At 39.7% G+C, this 19,001-nt stretch overlaps 2 protein-coding genes across 2 annotated transcripts; one reads left to right on the top strand and one right to left on the bottom strand.

The window, feature by feature from the left end:
* Positions 1 to 1,178: 1,178 nt before the first annotated feature.
* LOC145486823 (SNF2 related chromatin remodeling annealing helicase 1-like) lies at positions 1,179 to 16,717 on the bottom strand. Its single transcript, XM_081465544.1, has 17 exons — positions 15,907 to 16,717; positions 14,308 to 14,358; positions 13,242 to 13,425; positions 12,502 to 12,652; positions 11,642 to 11,803; positions 11,120 to 11,185; positions 10,674 to 10,814; positions 10,057 to 10,136; positions 9,221 to 9,272; positions 6,896 to 6,967; positions 6,401 to 6,470; positions 6,052 to 6,152; positions 5,367 to 5,490; positions 4,634 to 4,692; positions 4,227 to 4,327; positions 3,339 to 3,423; positions 1,179 to 2,897 (listed from the first exon to the last, which is right to left on the bottom strand). The coding sequence occupies exons 1-17, from the start codon at positions 16,670 to 16,672 to the stop codon at positions 2,487 to 2,489; spliced, it is 2,676 nt and encodes an 891-aa protein (XP_081321670.1). The 5' UTR covers positions 16,673 to 16,717; the 3' UTR covers positions 1,179 to 2,486.
* Positions 16,718 to 16,837: 120 nt separating this feature from the next.
* On the top strand, positions 16,838 to 18,952 carry LOC145486814 (cytoplasmic 60S subunit biogenesis factor ZNF622-like). Its single transcript, XM_081465536.1, has one exon. The coding sequence runs from the start codon at positions 17,009 to 17,011 to the stop codon at positions 18,167 to 18,169; it is 1,161 nt and encodes a 386-aa protein (XP_081321662.1). The 5' UTR covers positions 16,838 to 17,008; the 3' UTR covers positions 18,170 to 18,952.
* Positions 18,953 to 19,001: the final 49 nt, after the last annotated feature.

Here is a 19,001-nt window from a genome sequence, read left to right as displayed (position 1 = left end):
AGTTTTTTTTCCCATAGCAATGGCCTTTTCCAGGACCCTTGGCACGAGAATCGAAGGACTTTCGATTCTTGCGCCAAGGCTCCGCGGGCTAAGAGAAGCGAAAAGGGCTATGGGGACGAGAATGGGGAGCAACGCGAAAAAACGGTGGAGCAAAAAAAGGACGGGATTGGTGCGACTTCTTCCACATAGTTTTCGTGCGCCATTTTCCATTTCCATTTCCATTTCCATTTTGACATGGCTTTTTATTTCGGCAATATTGAATTGGTATGCCGGGCACTATGGCGTGCTGCCCCGAGTGATTCTGTTAGAAACAAAGTGGTGTTAAATGAATCTCAAATAAACTAGGATAAAGGTCTGTAGATCCTTTCAAGTTCAAGATGTTTGTAAGGAAAAAGAAAATTCTCTATATTTCAAGAAAATAAATTATCTGTGAACAATCGCTATCTTGAAACTACCAGTGCCCAGTGCTTCCTTCCAAAAGAGCCTTATGGCTAAAAAAGCTCAAGATTAGTTTCTTCTGCGAATGAGTCTCTCAACATTAATTTGCAGCAATTTATATGGTAATATAATGAAGTTCTCAAATCCCCTTTGATTGTAGGTAAGATTTCGTTTCTTCATCTAATCATGGAATGAAATTTCAACAAGAATCTCCAAAACAATCACGTGACCTAGCCTCTAAAAGGTGCAACGTCGACATCGATGTCCCGATTTTACAAAAACTGTCTAATTTCTCGCGCGCTGATTGGCTCATTTCTATCATCAATAAGAGTACAGGCGGAAAAAAATTAATTTATGCACGCTTTCAAGTTCAACTTCCAGCTGTCAAACTGTCAACTTTTTAAACAAAGAGATTTTATGGACTTTTTTTAAGAAGCCAATCAAAAAGTGAGAAAAGCTATTGACAATGTTCGCGTGATTTTGAATAAAATTCACTTATCTTTGTTTACGGCAAGTTTACGGCGTCTTTTCCCCTCATTTATTCCCGACATTTGTCCATTTTGGGGTCTTGTTATTGTAAAAAAACAAATTGACGTCAGTTTTTTTACGCGTCTGTCCTCTTATTGATGATAAATTTCGTCAAAACCTTGTCAAAGTTTACTACGGAACCACTCGCCGCGGCTCGTGGTTCCACAGCCAGTTTGACAATGTTATGATGCTATTTATCATCAATAAGAGAACAGACGCAAAAAAAACTGACGTGAATTTGTTAAATGGTACACCGTGACCCTGCACATCACACATTTAACTAAATTCAGCCTAAATGTCGGAAACTCGTGGCTTGTCATTTTTTTTTCTTTCCTAATATTAACAATCCTTGTTCCTTTTTGTTTTATTGTTAACTCTTTGATATATTTCTACCTTGGTATGATATTATTTTCACTCTTTCTTTGGTTTGCGGGAGAAATTATATGTACAAAACAATAATGTTTCAATATTTCTTGTGCTGTATAACACACATAGACTACTCCAACATTAGATATTGGCCACGTGACGAAACTCTATATATCAGCATCGCTAGAAAAACCTCTACACGCATTTTAACGGCAATGTGGTTCTACAAAGACGTTACTGAGCGTGTCCCTAAGGTCAGCACATACTAGCAGAGATGTTATGAGGTAGTGAAGCGGGGACAGGCAACGCCATGTGTACGCATGACGCATGCGTGGTGCAGAGACAGTACGTAAACTGGTGCACACCAGGAGGATATTATTGGTTTACTTCTATGTTGTAACGGCGACAATTTGCAATGGTAGTGCACATGATACGATATTGAAAATTGAGTTCATTTTGTCCCTGCTTCATGAGGCAGGAATTCAACCCAGCTGAATTTCATGCAACATGTTACGACAACAGTACGTTTTCGTAAAAACGGACCTCCCACAAGAGGAAAACTGTCGCTGCCCCTCCCGGCTTTACAAAACTATGGTTTCAAGATAAGACTCACAAAGTTGGCTATTTTACTAATTTTGAAGCGCTTTTCGCTAGATGGGATTATTGGTTTCTAAAGTCAACTGTATTTAAGAAATAGAAAGCATGTACCGTGTTTCTATCGAGTTATAGGAACACGAGTGGAAGTTTGGGAGAACGAGAAATGCTGTGGAAACACTCGCCTGCGGCTCGTGTTCCCACAGCTTTTTCGAGTTCTCCCAAACTTTCACGAGTGTTTCTATAACTCGATAGAAACACGGAGAACATGTTTTCTATTTCTTTTAGAAAACACCGCGACGAAAAAAATAAAAACAGCTTGTTTACTTTAATCATCAAAATGTAAATTATCTTTGCTCGCGCCATCGTTACGTCAACAGCTCGTGCTAATTCTGTGTTTCCATCGAGTTATAGAAACACGATTTTTTAAACAATCAGCGCGCGTATTTCCTTGGGGCTGTTTTCTAAAGTTTGTAAGTGTGTTTCGTCTTCAAAGTCGTCTAAAGTTCATTGACCGCCTTTGATCCCAATACTTCTGAATTACACACCAGCCAGTATTTTTATCTTCGATATCTCTTAGCAGAAGGTTCAGTTGAGGCTGAAGAATTCGACCGAGACTGTTCATCGTTACAACTAGTAATATGACCTTGCAGACCATCAATAATGAAGTCATCATCTGCCATGCCATCAAACCAATCAAAATTGTCATCAATCGCACCAACAGTTTCACTTCCGGTCTCTGAAGCATCGCCTTCAGGTTTCGTCCGTTTTCTTACGTCATTTCCGCCTGCAGAATCGCTATCTTTCGAATTCTTTGTTTCCATAGTAACAGCTTTCGGATCAGTTTTGAAGTTCAGATTACTGTCAGCACATATAGAGGGCACAGTTTCGGACAATTTTGTGGAGTGATCGACCGCGTAATCCTCCACAAACGACTCAACAAAAGAAAACAAGGTCTGTTGTTTCGGGTCCTATGCAGAAAACGAGAGAAAAAGCCGTTAATTTCGCAAACAAAAAATGGAATTTATCTGACACTAGAAAAGTCCTCAAATAAGTTTAGGCAACGTGTATTATAGAAAGACGGGTCACTCAGGATCTCACGTTGAATGTATGTAGTCCTCCAGTTCTCTACAATGGCCAAAAATATGGACAACGGCAAATATATAAATTTACATTGGCAGACATGTACACGAAACTGTCAAATTGAAAGACCACTGCCTTGACTTTTTGCCAACTGTGCACCGTTCGACAAAAACTTCATTAAGCTGTTCTTCCTCTTAAAACCCCCCTCTTCCTTTCCCCTTTCTCTTCACAAACAAAACACCAAACGATAGATTGTATGAATTCCCGCCGGCATGAATTCACATACAGTAAGTTAGCGAGCTTTCATGTTTGGAAAATGTTATCAATACCTTAAAGAATGTGCAGTCGGCCTCTAACACATCCTCGGAAAGACCTGCTTTACCCAGCACTTCCAGCTTGTTTTGAATCAATGGCCTGAAGAAAAATTAACTAAAAGATAAAGCAAGAGTCACCCAATATCCATACAATCAAGCGACTAACTTGGAGAAGGAAAAAGTTATCGTTATCACAGAAAAATTATCGCGAAAATCTTCAGTCTCTCTTAAGGGCCATCATTGCGCAGTTAGTATACTTTTTTCCCTTTTTAGTAATATAATTTGATACATTAATTACGAACTCCTTTAAGGGTCATTCGTGATCTCCCTGGACAAACATTTACGTTAACTCGAGCTTCTTCAGTGTTTTTTATTCGGGGAGTATTACCCTCCAAAATGTTTCATCTATATTGCTAGACTCGCAATGGCGAAATTAAGCGAGTCACGTGTTAGACCGTCGTAACAACTGGCAACAATGCAACGCTTCAAGATTATGTTTGGAGCGACGCTACAAAACGTACCTAGCCAAGCTCTGAACTTGAAGATTACGCCGAAGAAAACGATACAAGACACGTTTATTTAATTTCAAGTAAGTTAACGTTAATTCCACCCTGTGTTCGTGTTGTAACAAAATTGCACGAAACATCAACTACTGTCTTGTTAACACCTTTGTCAGGAGGTTATGGCCTGGTTCACACTAGCGACATAATGACATGATCGCTTCTGTCGATAATGTGAACATCGACATAAAAAGTTCAGTCTTTTTAAGTTCATGCTGTTATGTGGTTATTGTCATTATATCAGGATGTTCACACTAGCGACATAACGACATATGTCGTTATGTAGCTAGTGCGAACTAGCCTTAATTCTTAACTAAATGTTGCGTGAAATGTTACTTCGTACCAGAGGTAGTCATCTGCGGTCTTTTTAGCCACTAAGTAGTGGATATTTACTGCATTCTTCTGACCAATTCTATACACACGGTCTTCCGCCTGGACTAGAGCCTAATAACAACACAAACAAAAACCAGAATAAACGACTAATTCCAATTACGAGTACAATTTAATTAAAGGTTACTGACTTCTGTGATTGATCAAGAAACGCCTGCAACGCGCCAATCACGGCGTAGAGGACTTTTTTAGCCAATCACGTACACTGTACCAACCCTGATCTAACTCGCACGACTTTTCCCGCGCTGAGCATCAGTTTCACGCGTCTGCAACGAGTTTAATGATGAGATGACAGCGGTCAACCGTAAAGTCAGGAAATAGTAACGTTATAAGAAAATGGTAGCGCAATGCGGAACTCACCCCAGGGTTCCAAAAGAGCTCTGCAAACACGACCGCGCTAGCCTCGGTAAAAGTCAAACCTATGGACGAAGGAAGCAAAATCAGTGGAAAGATCAGTGATCAGTGAAGACTGCCAAAACAACTCCTACGAGAGTCGGGACTTTGATGGTTTTAGGGGGGATTACACAACAGGAGGGGGGCCGGGGGAGGAAGAGCTACAAGGGTTGGAGCAAGGGACCTACATTAAATTTTTTGAAGTCGAAGTTCGGCTCAGCCAACCGAGTATTGAAGAAACAGTTCACATGTTCTCGTTAAACAAACAGAATGACAAGTGAGAAATATAAATTAAATCACATGTTTATTGCCCACAAGACTGATCCAAAAAAATAACCAATTTACGCCTTCAATTATTATAAATTCTTCGCCGTGAATGCAATTTTCTTTGACCACAATAAGTTCGTTTTCTGTCAAAACTAGGAACAACCTCCACAATTGCCTGGCTCTTAACAAGGCATTTAGCAAACTAACTTTTTTTATTTTTCCCTTCCTTGCCAGAGGATGGTAATCTGGGTACCATAGGCTAGATAGACTGAAATCGGAAACCGCACATGAAAAGTCTCTGACACCCAGAACAGAGCTTATCAAAAAGTCAGGGTTTGCTTCCAGCCCTATCATCAGTTCATGTATGAATTCCAATCGTGTGCATTACTTGTGAAAAAATACGATGGAAAAAACCAAACTCGCCATACTGTACCTGTATTCGCGGCGGTTATCGAGAGGGCGGCTACCAAGCACTCCTTGTTCTGCTGGAATTTATCACACAAACTCTGACGGATGGCTGCTGGTGTGCTGCCATCAATACGTATGAAATCGTACTTCTAAAAGAGAGAACAATAAATTTAGCCTGGAGGAGCTTTTTTCCTTTCCTGACCCTACGGGGAGAGGGGAAGGGGGGGAGGGGGTACACTTTGTGTCACATGTGCAGTGGAACCCCGTTAATACGGTCACCAACGGGCCACGAAAATTTGGCGGTGTTAATGGGGTGGCCGTATTAACAAGGTAGGGTCAAATTTCATGACTGGTCTACTTTAAGTGACATCTTCACGGATATACTAGAATTGCACTTCTAAACAACTGTTCTTTAATGAGGATTCCGGCGAAATGCAGATATAATTGTTAAAAAATTGAAACTTCAATCAGTACATGCAATATTAATCATGAAAAGATGAACATAATTGATTCGAGTGGCTGTATTTACGGGGTAAAATTACAAAGGATTACACAGGTTGTGATTTCAGAATGCGGCCGTTGGCCGTATTAACGGGGTGACCGCATTAACCGGGTTTTCTTATGAGAAAATGTATGGGCGTTTCGCCGTGATAAAAAAGACTGGCCGTAATGACGAAGTGACCGTAAGGCGGGTTTCCACTTTACCTTACCTTCTGTGTGAGACAATTGCAAATGGCGTCCAGCATGTCTTTGTGATGGGCAAACACTAGAAACTTGCGGCCGCTTTCCAACAGGTCAAGAATGTAGTCCCCGAGAAACGAACCGGAAAATGAGTGGCCGTTAAGCTTAAAAGGATCGAAAAAAATTAAACTCTTAACTAACTGCCATACATATACAGCAGAATCAGTTTTGAAAATTTGCTTAAGCATCAGAAAATTATTGATGGTTCATTGCCGGTCTTTGTGATTCCGCTTTGTCCTTTATTTTGGAGAGGGGCTTTTTGCGGGGGTGGGGTGGGGTTCATATTTCCTGATCACACGCGTGCTAAAAGCTCTCACCTGACCGCAGGAATCTTGCAGGCGCAAGTTTCAAAGAAGTAGTTAAGAAGGGCTCCATGTTGCTCTTGTTGCTGTGAAAAAAGAAGAGTACAAGAATTTCGTTCAGGGTTTTCACAGCAATCCAAACTAGTGGACCTCTGGGGAAGATAATTCGACTACACTGTCACTCGCCAAAAAGTAACTCTTGTTGGCTTTTTTTCTCAGTTTATGTTATACCTATGATTAATTGGTAATTGTTAATAAGACTTGTTAATAAGACAAATAGCTCAATTTAGCCGGTAATCATACCCGCTTCGCCGTCGTCCGATTTTGTTAATCGTCCGTCCATTAGAAATTTTGATTGTTGATATCGCGTGCACAGTTTTACACTATTCATTTTCAGTGTTTTATTTTGACTCCTGTACGTTAAATTTAAATACTCGTAATATTACACACTACACTTTATAAAATATGATGCTGTATCCAAAATAACAAGACTTTCGCTATGTAATTTTACCTTGGCTTTGGAAACTTCTTTGGCAGCTCTTTCCAAAGTTTTAGTCTTAATCAGCGATGGATCCAACATCACCTAAGGAAAAAAACGAGAAGTAATTTGGGCAACACTAAATGACAAAATGAAGTCTGCAGCCTAACCAATGTGAGCCACAAAAGTAAGAGCTATCTACTCTCTCTTGTATCAGTTTCCATATCATATAGTGAGCACTGCTACTGCCCCTGGACGGGATGCTACCTTATTACATGAAATTTTCGCGACACGTTTATTTCGCGATTTTGAGGTTCGCATATTTCGCGACACCTTAATTTCGCGATTTTGCGAAAATTTTGCATTTTGACTCACTTTAATTTCGTGTTTTTGAGTGAGACACACTATATTTATTTGTCAATGTTATTTAAGATGTCCCTGAATTTGATAAAACAACTTAATCAACAACGTCCAAATAAACAGAAACGCAACTGATTATGTAAACAGTAACAAGAAAGATGTTCTCACAGTGTCTACAAGGCAATTGAAAGGTTTAAGCAACTAGTGGAACAGCACTACAAGGAGCCAGTAAATGGACAGTTTGAGGATTGTACAAAAGAAGTGCTACCTGGAGTGGAGACGGAAAGCAGTAGTGATGAAGAGGACCAGAACATTACCACAGAATAGTTCAAAATGATTGTTATAAACGTGTGTAATGGTAATAAAGTCGCTTTTTTTAATTATTGACGTGATGTGAGTCACTTAATTTTCGCATCATGTTAATTTCGCGACATTTAATTTTCGCGTCACTTAAATTTCGCGATTTAAAAAAAGTTAACAATAAAGATTAGCGAAAAAACTGAGCAACGACGTTTCGGTGTCATCCTGGCACCATTTTCAAGTTAAAAAATATTTGTGCGAAAAGTAAACTAATTTATACCAATGGTAGAGGTGCGAAATTGAATAAATTAAGATTAAGATAGCTGTTCAATGTTCATGTTCATTCCAATGAGGTGTCAAACACTGGTAATGAGTTCAGTGTCTGTTCAAAGCCTAAACAAATGTCAGGGAAAGTTCGATTGCTTGATCCACGAAATGTTGTGGATTCGCAAGAAGAAACCGAGCCTTAACACACAGTCAGACTCTATTCGCGCAAAAGTATTTGTTTAGGCTTTGAACAGACACTGAACTCATTACCAGTGTTTGACACCTCATTGGAATGAACATGAACATTGAACAGCTATCTTAATCTTAATTTATTCAATTTCGCACCTCTACCATTGGTATAAATTAGTTTACTTTTCGCACAAATATTTTTTAACTTGAAAATGGTGCCAGGATGACACCGAAACGTCGTTGCTCAGTTTTTTCGCTAATCTTTATTGTTAACTGTATTTCCAAATTTAATCTTATAAGGATTTAAAAAAAAATCGCGAAATTTCGTCTCGCGAAAATTTCATGTAATAAGGTAGTTCATTGCTAGTACCACCCCCTATTAATGCCACTCTCAGCATTTTATCAAGTTATTTCCTTTGGGGAATAGAGGTGACGCAGTTGTGAGACCGCTAGCCTGCTAGCCTGCCAACGATGTGACCCGGGTTTAATTCCTGGACCCGGCGTCGTATTTGGGTTGATTTGTTGTTGGTTCTCCTCCTTGTTTCAATATTTTTTTTGGCCTTGCTTTATTAGTCTTCCTTCCTCCATAAAAACCAACACTCAAAATTCCAATTTGATCCGCCTCGATGCACGAACATACATTAACGAGTTTATGAGAGTCACTCCTTTTTTCGTGAGTGAATAAACATTACATTGACATCTTCGTTTAAAATTTGCCCCTAACAGGTTGTCGGTAACCATTTGAACTCCTTGGTGGAGAGAAGAACTATGGATGTATGGTGTCTCGCACAAGAACGCAGCACAAAGACCCCGGCAGGGCTAGAACCGGGACCGCTCGATCCCGCGAAGCGCAGCGCACAAACTATAGGCCATTGCTCCGTTTCCTAATGGATAATTCACAAAGGAATGGTTATGAAGCCCGGCAAAGTTATCTGTTTTATGTTTTTGTTGGCTTTTTTTCCTCATGGCAAAGACACAATAGTTGACTTCTGACCGAGGAGCAAACCTTTAGCGTCTATTAACAGCGCCTCAGACAAGTGAAAGACACCTAGTTTTTGTTTTATTTCTTTAAATCAACACAACCGACGGAGAAGAAGCCTTTATCGGAGTAAACCCGGCCGGAGATCTTAAGTTAAGAACGTCCCACTAAACAAGTGAATAGATAAAATAGAACTACAGTAACTGCATGAAGTAAGCCAAATAAAGACAATTAAGAGGCAAAACTTAAAATTACCAACATACCATTTGACGTCGTTTAGAAGGCAACTGCGAAAGAACGTCTTTCTTTAATCGTCTGAAAATTGACCAAGATACAAAAAAGCTTGAATTAGAAATATGAGACATTTCATAAAATTTATCATACAGATTCAATATGAGTAAGCGTGTTGTCAAATGTAGACAAATGGTATCAGTAAAATGTAAGAAACTGTTCGTAAAAAAACCACAAAGTCTGTCACAACTCAACCATTTCGGAAAATTACTGCTGTCAAATTCCACTTTTCATTCTCCGTTTTGTTGAAGATTTTGTTTTGTTTTGTTCTTCTACTTTTATCGCACATTGCGCTTGTGTATCCGATAAAATGGCGCGAGCATTCTGTCCAGAGAGAGCTTGTTAGAGTTTTCATTCGAAAACGATAAAGTATCATCAAGTTGACTTCGTTTGGACAATGTTCCCTCCTCGGTATGACAAACTTTTCTGAAGAGCTAATTTTTGTGTAGTACTTTATATTCACCTTACAGGTTTCCTGAAATCACTTCTGAAGTAAGTAAGGTTAGGAATTCAAAATGAGGGTTGTACGATAAGGTAAGGTAACTTTATTTAGAGCCGTAAACGTAGGGAGTGGCTGCCCAATCTCCCGAGCCAGGGGCTCATGACAAAAACGCACGACTATTTACAATAACCCATCAGTTACCACTCACAATTACCATATACATTAAATTCGCTATGATAAATCCAGAATTAAAATATAAAATACTCCTAACTGCGACTAGTCCTAATATTAAAAATTTGAGTTAGTATATACAGTTCACTCACTGGCACCCTGCAAACTCCACACCATTCAAACGAGAACGAATACCTGATCATTAACTTTTCTTCCAATAACAACTGAAGTTCCTGCATATTGGATGCTCCTGAAAAATCCCAGCCGAAGCGATTCTGCAATAAAAATTGAAAAGAAAAAGATATAAAAAACGCGCCCTCCGGATTTCAAGCAGTCATGATCACATGTGCCTTGCCATTGGGCCGGTATGTCTGCACCAATTCTAGGAGTCTGATGTAGCTGATGGCTTGTCTGTACCAGCGCTTAAACTTGCCCTTCCAGCATTTAGTCAATGAAGTTCAATGAGCCTGTTTTTGCATCAGTTCAAACCCACGCATTACTCTAGCATAGGCGCTGGCAGGCAGAAGGAAAAGAGGCTGCCCTTGTGAAAAATGAATTGGAGGACAGTTAAGAGGAAGATGAAGGAGGCGGATCTGAAGCGACGCTCTGGAGAAATTGAAAAACAGGAAAATACTTAGGAAACCGAACAGAAAATCCTGGTTCCGTTTTCTCGATAGATTGGTGCTGACTAAAAGGAGCGCGGTTTCTAGGAACCAGATGCTATACCCATTGCTGACTAGTAACCCCACATACAAGAAATCTGTCCATTTTTTCAAAAAGCGGAACGTCATTGACGTGGAAAAGTGGCTCACCTGATGTCCGGCACAGTAGCGAATTCCAAACTGATGAAAAGTGGGAAACAATCCTGGCTGAATAGCGCTGATTTGTGTGTAAAGTTCAAGTGGCCGTGAGAGGGCTGGTGTCCCAGATAACAGAATTACACGAGTGGCTGCCTAAAAATGATTAAGACAGATAAATCAACAACACCAACTAAAACACATTTGTTGCTTATAAAGTTGCATCAAAACATATCATTTTTTCTGTTTGCTCTTTCCTTGGGTAGAAAACCATTCATTAACACACGTATCTCTTTTTAAGTGGGACATGTATTGCTTGTCACAGAGTTAAATTATCTTTATGAACATTGAATAACGGTATTGTTACTAAGATTGAAGACATCCCTTTAGGAAGAGTGGCTGTAGAACTCGTAGCATCATCATCTTCAGGTACATAAAGGGAAAGAAATTCTTGTCAGTACCTTCAACAGGGGCAAGGCAGCTTGAGTTCTTGATGCTTTGTAGTTCTTGATAAAATGACATTCATCCTGACAAAAAGCAAATTTTAAGGTACGGAGATGAATAAATAAGCAAGGCCCAGAAAGAAAAGAGACTAACAGGCAATGTGCTTAGAGCAAGAATTAGCAAATGAAAACAAAATAAACATACAAGAAAGTTTTCTTGACGATATTTGATCACATAAACATCTGGCAAGAAAAAAACAGAAAGGAAATAATGGCGACAAATACCCGACGTTAACCTAATTGTATGACTGTTACAAAACTAGGAAGTGAAACAAGTTCAAAAAGAGAAACCAAATCAGGGTTCGACTTTCAGGAAAAAAGCTTGGGCCAGCTGGCTCCTAAGTTTTCAGATTTAGCCACCAGCAAAAGTATTTCAGTTGAAAGCGTGACATGTGAGTCGCCAGTGAAAAAAAATTAGTCGCATTGTAATTGGCGATTCCAGCGGTTGCAACGTTGAGCTCTGCAAATAATCAGACTTACTGCTATGATGATCCTAAACTGTTTTTTCTTCAAATCCTCCATACATTTAGACAAGAGATCATAACTGATAATGTTAATAAGCCCAGCTGTAGCGCTGTCCTTCCCCGTAAGGACAACATTAACGTAGTCTACGTCCACAGAGGGAAGCCATTTGATGAAAGCCTATGGTTGCAAACAACGAAAAAGAGAAGAGCGAGTATAAACAAAAACCAGTATCACAATTCCTAATCGTAATATTATTAAAGTTATTAATGGAATTTTTTTGTCCCTGGAAGTTTACTCTGAGGAAAATTATCAGTAGAAAAACAATTTTTTTTCTAAATTTTTGATGGGGAAAATATTGGCTGCACACCAATCTTACACTGTAACGGCTGCTATTCATTCTCTGAATGCTATCTTATTATCATTTTTACACTCAGTCTGACCTTTGGAATATGGGACTGGAACACAGGAAATATGATTGTGTTCAGTTGTTGCAAGTTGCGCTCTGCAAGTTGTGGAGGGTGTGGCATTTGCAGTACTTTGGATTTACTGGTCATGGTGACTGGGCTCAAATGCTGACTGGCGTCATTTTTTGTGTTCTTGGGCAAGACACTTAAATAATGTATTGGCTTTTCTGTAAAAATTTTGTAAATTATTATTATGACTTATTAATTGAGCCATTCTGGCATAACCCTGGGTCCAGACTTTTGAGTGCCACAAGGCAGACTTCGCAGTTTAAAAGCAGCTGGTGAATTAAAACCTTTTTCATTCAGACACATTTAAGGTCACTTAAATCAATTTGTAACTTTAGAACATCACAATTCACTGTGCATGTTTATCAGCATTAAGACCTTTGGAACAAATAATCTGTTAACTACCTGCTGCCAGGTTATTCTGAGTGAGGATGGTGTAATAACGAGAAGAGGCCATTCAGTGCGATAGTAACTTGCAACACAGATGGCTTGAAGTGTCTTGCCCAGACCCATGTCATCAGCTATCAACACTCGGCCATCATGACGGATGCTAAAACTAAACAACAGAATAACATTAATTGTTATTTTTTAGGCCCCACCTCAATTCTCAAGTTAGCAACCTAGATGAAAAAGATTCCCTGTCAGCTTATTAACTGAGTGGTGATCCAGACAAGAAAAAGTTTAGCTAGCCTGCAGAGCAGCTGCTTGAGGAATAATTGGAAAGGAGTTGGAGTGGTACTCAAAAACAACAATGTCCTTGCGGTACAGATTTCACACTGCTCCAACTTATGCCCCTCTATTCATAAGCTATAGTTCTACTACAGTATAAAACTTAAGTGTCAAACCCTGTTAATACGTAACACCTACATGTATGAACCTCCAAAAATTATTATTGTTGTATAAAAAGTGTGGTCATATTAAAAGATTTATTTACTAAAATAGGAAAATGACTGACTACATGTAGGTGTTTTTCTCAGGCTGTAATATAGCATGTTGGTAAGATTATTAACTGGGTTAAGTGTCCATTCAAAAAGGTTGTCAGTTTTGAGCAAGTTTTCTGTTCCTACCATTTATTTTTAAGTCACATACAAACTAGCTAAAAGCAAGGGGAAATAAATTATTAGCTCATCTTCAATAACACAGACCTGACTCCTTCTTGTTGAAACGGCATCAACGCTCTAACAAGCTTGTGATCAACTGAATTTAAATTGATCTCACTGGTCGACATTTCCTTCAGAGTGCCTGGGGTGGTTTTAAGAAATGTGGATGTCACAGCTTTTGGTAATCCTTCCACAGTAATATGTGCAGGTAAAGACCGTACTGCTTGCACTGTCAGAATAAATGACAAAGTGATCACATTAGGTCATGTGTATGTACGATTACAATTATAACTTTTGCCTTTTTATATCTGTCAACATGAGACTTGCGAGTCTACATTGTGTGGTTCCAGAAAATATCTATACCTATCCCAAGGAGGATTATTGGAAATTCCAAGGGGAAGGGGGGTCTCAAAACAGACATTTTCAGAGGTGATGAAGGGGTAGGGAGAAAGGTAAAGTCTGCATACAAGCCAAGTGGCTCATCAGGCTGGAGCTTATCCTGGTTTCAGTAACATGAAGTAACCAGGAGTATTTCTACTCCCCCCTGGATGGGATGCTAGCCCATCACAGGGTTACCCCCCCAGCATTAAATTTGCCAGTACCCATTTATACACCTGGGTGGAGAGAGGCACTGTGAGAGTAAAGTGTCTTGCACAAGAACACAGCACAATGCTCCCAGCCAGGGCTCGAAGCTGGACAGCTTGCTCCAGAGTCAAGCGCACTAACCATGAAGCCACCGTGCCTCCCACATGTACATGTACTTTCTATTGAAATCACTCTCACTGTGATGTTGACTTAATAGGACAATGTCCTTGCTGATTTGCTTTCCAACATAATTTTTATGGGTAATCAAATGGTGACAAGTAAAAGTAGGAAATAATTTTACATGCATTTTGTCCATCACAAGTCACTCCCAAAGCCTCTCTCTCCACCCAGGTGTACAAATTGGTGCCAGTAAATTCAGAAGGGGGGCCCTGCGATGGACTCGTGTCCCATCCAGAAGGGAGTAGAAAGACTCCTAGTAGGAGGTAAGTGCTGGCTTGATGGGCCACTTGGTTCTTATGCAGACTTTACCTTGCTTCACAACAATACTGTAAACTGTTGAACTTACTGAGTTTGTCATAGTCTGTCAAGGAGAAGTCCCACTGAAATGTTTTTGCATCTGCAGCAAAATAAGGAAGGTTTCAGAATGAACAGAAGTAAGGTCTTACCTCAGGGAGCAATATTGTAATCAACTATAATAATATCATTGTAACCAGGCACTACCCAGGCATCAAAAACCAATTTCTGAAAATGGGGAAAATACATCATAAAATTTGCAGTTTGACCTAATCAGAAGTTGAGACAAAACAAGTAGGTATCAACTTTACAATGCACAACTCACTTGCAAATGGTATCAGCTTTTCAATTTCAACCATAACTGTAGTTAAATTGCATACGGGGTTTTGGCAAGTGCATAATAATATTTAGTATGAATCTACTAAGTAAGTGTTCTATTACAAATGCCATTCTCTCATTGGCTACGTATGTACACTACTCACTATCTATTCTGTGATAGATAGAGAGTAGTGTAGCAGTGTGCGCTTGTTAACAAAATGGCGGCTGCTTCTTGGCATTTTCGAAGTGCCTGTGAAGAGGATTTAGATGAAGTTTTGAATGACTGGCAGACTTATACTAAAACAATTAGGTTATTTGCGCTTGATTTCTATGCATGATAGTTGAATCGGGCTTCACCCTCATCAACTATCACATGATAAAAACCTCGAGCTCATAATCTAATCGTTTAGTGTAACTTGTTTGACCGTTTCATGTGGGTTGAAATTCCCCTGATCTCCCTGATGTGGTGTCTCTACATGTTTGGTAAAACCTGGGGTTGGATTTGATTTGTCAGAAAAACAAACATTTGGGTGGTAATCACTTCTGTGGTTCAACCTTTACATAGTGAAAGATATGCCACTTGTACGTAAAACACTGAAACACCAAAACAAACAACAGTGTAGAAATAAACACATTCACAGCAGTGATAAACCAATTTTCTTATAACTTTTCTATGAAGTTTTTTTTTTATGTGTGCTTGAGAAATCATAACTTTACTCTGGTCTGATCACCCATCAGAGTTAAGCCCAAGGAGCATACATAATATATGAACCATCTGAATCCTTCTCAGGAAAAGATGGTGACCGTGGTTCATTTGCCCATATTTCTTCTTAGCGCACACTTAAACCTTAACAACACTGTCTAGTAAAACCTTCAAACCTGGCATACATGATATTTTTCTGAAGAAACAAACATTGCAAAAATATGGCTTTTCTTGTACCCAATGGGCTGCATTCAGTTTAGATGTGCAGTCACCATCTTTTTCTATAAGGTGATATCTATTGCAATCCCTACCCCTGGGAATTTGCTTTAGAGTCTGGGTTACAGGGTGGAGATCCAGACATTTCAATGTCCTTGCTGCACATGAGATCATAGAAGAATTTCTGGTGTTGATTTCTACATAATTTGAACAAATTAGCATGCAAGCAATGCCTGTGATTTCAATCACCTTGTTAAATATGTTAGAATCAGCCTGCAAATGCAAACAGATGCAAATGCATCCACCTGATGTTTAACACCACCAAAGTCACCTACAGTACACAGCAGATATGTTTTGGTTGCATGAAACAGCAAGTAAAAATCTGTCTGCATTCGTAGGATAGGATAAACTTACCATAACTCCTGCTCGGTATTGTCTTAAAAATCCCAATAAGCTGTGCCTGATATGGCACAAGAACTGTGAATCTCTGTCTGCTAATCAATACACAGTTCCCTTTCACTGGTTTCTCTGATGTTCCCTTTACATTTAACGTGTGTGTAGCACTGGCCTTTGAAGGACCCGTTCTGTTGCTCGCTGATACTGATACTGATGAAGATGTAATTGACGAGTTGGAATTAGGTTTAGTTTCGAATTTCCTCATAGTACAAGGGGGAACGTTCTGGGGGCGATAAAATTTAGAGATTTTATTTTGAAAAGAGCTCAATGAAGTTGATGAAGTTGGTCCGTTCAAAGTTTTAGATGTTGAAGTCGTAAATCCTACTGACGTGTTTTGTGAATTACCAGCTGCGCCAATCAAAGGAGGTTTTGTGTGACCATTTGTGTACATGTACGAGTTGGACGCATGACCAGTCGACTGCAGATCATTTGAGCTCGGTCTATCTCCTCCAGATTGCACAGATGGCTGCCTTTGTGGTACGCTCATTCTAGCTCTGCTCGAAGAAAGCAAGGCACGTTCTTCTCCTGTGGTTTTAACCACACAGTTGGAAGCAAATTTACTCGCATCGCATTTGTCTATTGCTGACGAAGTCTTCGTCGTTCCTGTTGGGGGCGCATTTTTTGGTTGTCGTTGACTCAAAAGAGCCGCTCGTTTCTGGAGAGCTTTCCGGCGATTTTCTTCGATCCTCCTTCTTTGCTCTTCGGTCAAGCCTCCTGAAGACATTTACAGCTATCGGGGGTAATCTAAACTAAGAGAATGAATGCAATTCCACAAGTTGATATGCTTCCGTTTGACCTTCCCTCTTCGAAATCGCCGCCATGACTAAAATTACCGCTGACAGGCTCATATTTTGGGTGACATTACCCAGCAAGCATTGGGGCTTTGCTCAATCATTGCACCACGTTTGGGAATTTCGTAAGAAGTTACGGTCACTTTTGCCGTCTCTTAACGTACCTAAAGCTGTCGAAGGCATAGCTCGCTTCTAGGAAGTATCAACCTTTTTGAGAAAATCTTAAAAGAATAGCGGCTTCGCCTCCAGATCACAAATATCTTTGTAAAATGCCGTTGTTCACTTGTATAACGTGTCGCGTGTCCTTCGCTGATAGCGACATTCAACGTCGTCACTACAAAACGGATTGGCATCGTTATAACCTCAAGAGAAAGGTTGCTGAAATGCCTCCTGTAACTGCTGAAGTCTTTCAGCAAAAAGTCCTTGAGCAAAGAGCCGAAGTTGAAGCACAACAGCAGAGCAAAACAAAAACAATGCACTGTAAACTCTGTAACAAGACGTTCTCCTCAGAGAACGCTTATGATAATCATATAAGTTCTAAAAAGCACAAAGAACTGGAGGCGGCTAAAGTAAAAAAAGAAGGAAGCCTGATTACCAAGGGCTTGACCATGGAAAGTGAAGAAACTGGGTCACAAAACGCTAAATCTGAAATTGCTGAGTCATCATTACATGATAAGGTTGATGATGATAAGGTTGATGATGCCCAGTCTGACGACGACGACGATGATGATGATGAGATTGAGGAAGACACACTGGAAATAACAGATTGTCTGTTCTGTCCACACCACAGCATCAGCTTGGAAGAAAGCATGAAGCACATGACGAGGTCGCACAGCTTTTTCATTCCAGACTTGGAGTTTGTGGTTGATATGAAAGGGCTTGTGACATATCTGTGCGAAAAAGTTGGAGTTGGTAACATGTGCCTTTACTGTAATGACAAAGGAAAGAACTTTTTCTCAACAGAAGCTGTTCAGAATCACATGGTAGACAAAGGCCACATGAAAATCAACTATGAAGGCGATGCTGTTTTGGAATTTGCCGACTTCTATGATTTCAGCAGTAGTTATCCGGATTATAATCCAGATGAAGAAAACAGTAGTGATGAAATCCAAGGAAAGGAAAACACTCTAACAGTGAATGAGCAAACATTAGAACTATGCCTTCCATCGGGCGCCAAAATTGGCCATCGCAATATGCGCCATATCTACAAGCAAAATCTCCCCCCTGAAAGAAGTCATCACAGTAAGGTGATCCAAAGTATCATGGCAGATTACAAAGCTCTTGGTTGGCATGGAACTATAGGAAGTGCGTCACGACAGAAGGTTAAAGATGTGAGATTGCAAAACATGCACCAAGCAAAAAGAACAGTTGATGTCTCAGTCAAAGCAAACAAACTCCAAAAGCATTTTAGGTCTCAAGTACTATTCTAGTATTTCTTTACATGGACAAAACATTGTCATGATGGATATAGCTAAGGGTCTGCAACGTGTTCACTTATTGCGTAATTTTGGTACATTTTGGCATATAGGGACAGTTGCTGTCTCTGTAAGCCATGCTTAAGGCCGCAGATGATAATTATGATGTTATTATTCAGTAGAAAGTACCACCTGCACCTCCAAGTATATAAAAAAATGGCATGCAAGTGGTATTCACTCCCCTTTCGAGTTCAACAAATAGTGCAGGACTGAATATGTTTAAAAAATATGCAAAGAGCATGACATTGCTGTATGTGGTGGGCATTCTGTATGCACATGTAATGCAGCTTAAGAGTAAAGAGCTTTAATTTCTTGTTGTCATGACCACATCAGCTGACTAGTTGGTGCTCTTACATAAATCACAGTGTAGAAATGAGCGCTATTGGTTGATTGGTTTATCACTCAATCGAACTTGATTGATTTATCTTTAGCTACATGTACATCCCTTTTCACGTAAACAGTCTGTGGACTGTGAATGATCAGTGTGTTTACAGACCTTAATGTGCATACTTGGGAAGTTAGGGATAACTTTGGAGGTGTGAAGGTAGTGTCAACCAAAAACTCTAATGAAGGGTAAGTTTGGTCAGATGACAGATGCAAAGGAAAAATCAGTGTTTAAATCAGACCACGCAATAGCAATAAATTGTAAGGTGGTATGTTGAACATGGCGTGTTCGGAGTTTCATACTTGAAAAGTGTAATTTAAAATATGGTGAATCACAATCTACTGTGGCAAAGAAAGCTTTCCAGCATTGTAAACCATAATTTATTAATATTCTTAGTATTGG

The sequence above is a fragment of the Orbicella franksi genome, chromosome 5 (assembly GCF_964199315.1).
Source record: "Orbicella franksi chromosome 5, jaOrbFran1.1, whole genome shotgun sequence".
NCBI classification, from domain to species: domain Eukaryota; kingdom Metazoa; phylum Cnidaria; class Anthozoa; order Scleractinia; family Merulinidae; genus Orbicella; species Orbicella franksi.
Note: the sequence above shows the minus strand (reverse complement) of the source record. Positions and strands in the feature narration are given on the sequence as shown.

Excerpts from the sequence above, each read along its gene's own strand:
- LOC145486823 (XM_081465544.1), bottom strand. The coding sequence starts at position 16,672 with ATGTCTTCAGGAGGCTTGACCGAAGAGCAAAGAAGGAGGATCGAAGAA. Across the intron at positions 12,653-13,241 it reads TTTCAACAAGAAGGAGTCAG|TTTTAGCATCCGTCATGATG; the intron begins GTCTGTGTTATT and ends TCTGTTGTTTAG. Across the intron at positions 6,968-9,220 it reads CTTCTAAACGACGTCAAATG|GTGATGTTGGATCCATCGCT; the intron begins GTATGTTGGTAA and ends TTTTTTCCTTAG.
- LOC145486814 (XM_081465536.1), top strand. The coding sequence starts at position 17,009 with ATGCCGTTGTTCACTTGTATAACGTGTCGCGTGTCCTTCGCTGATAGC.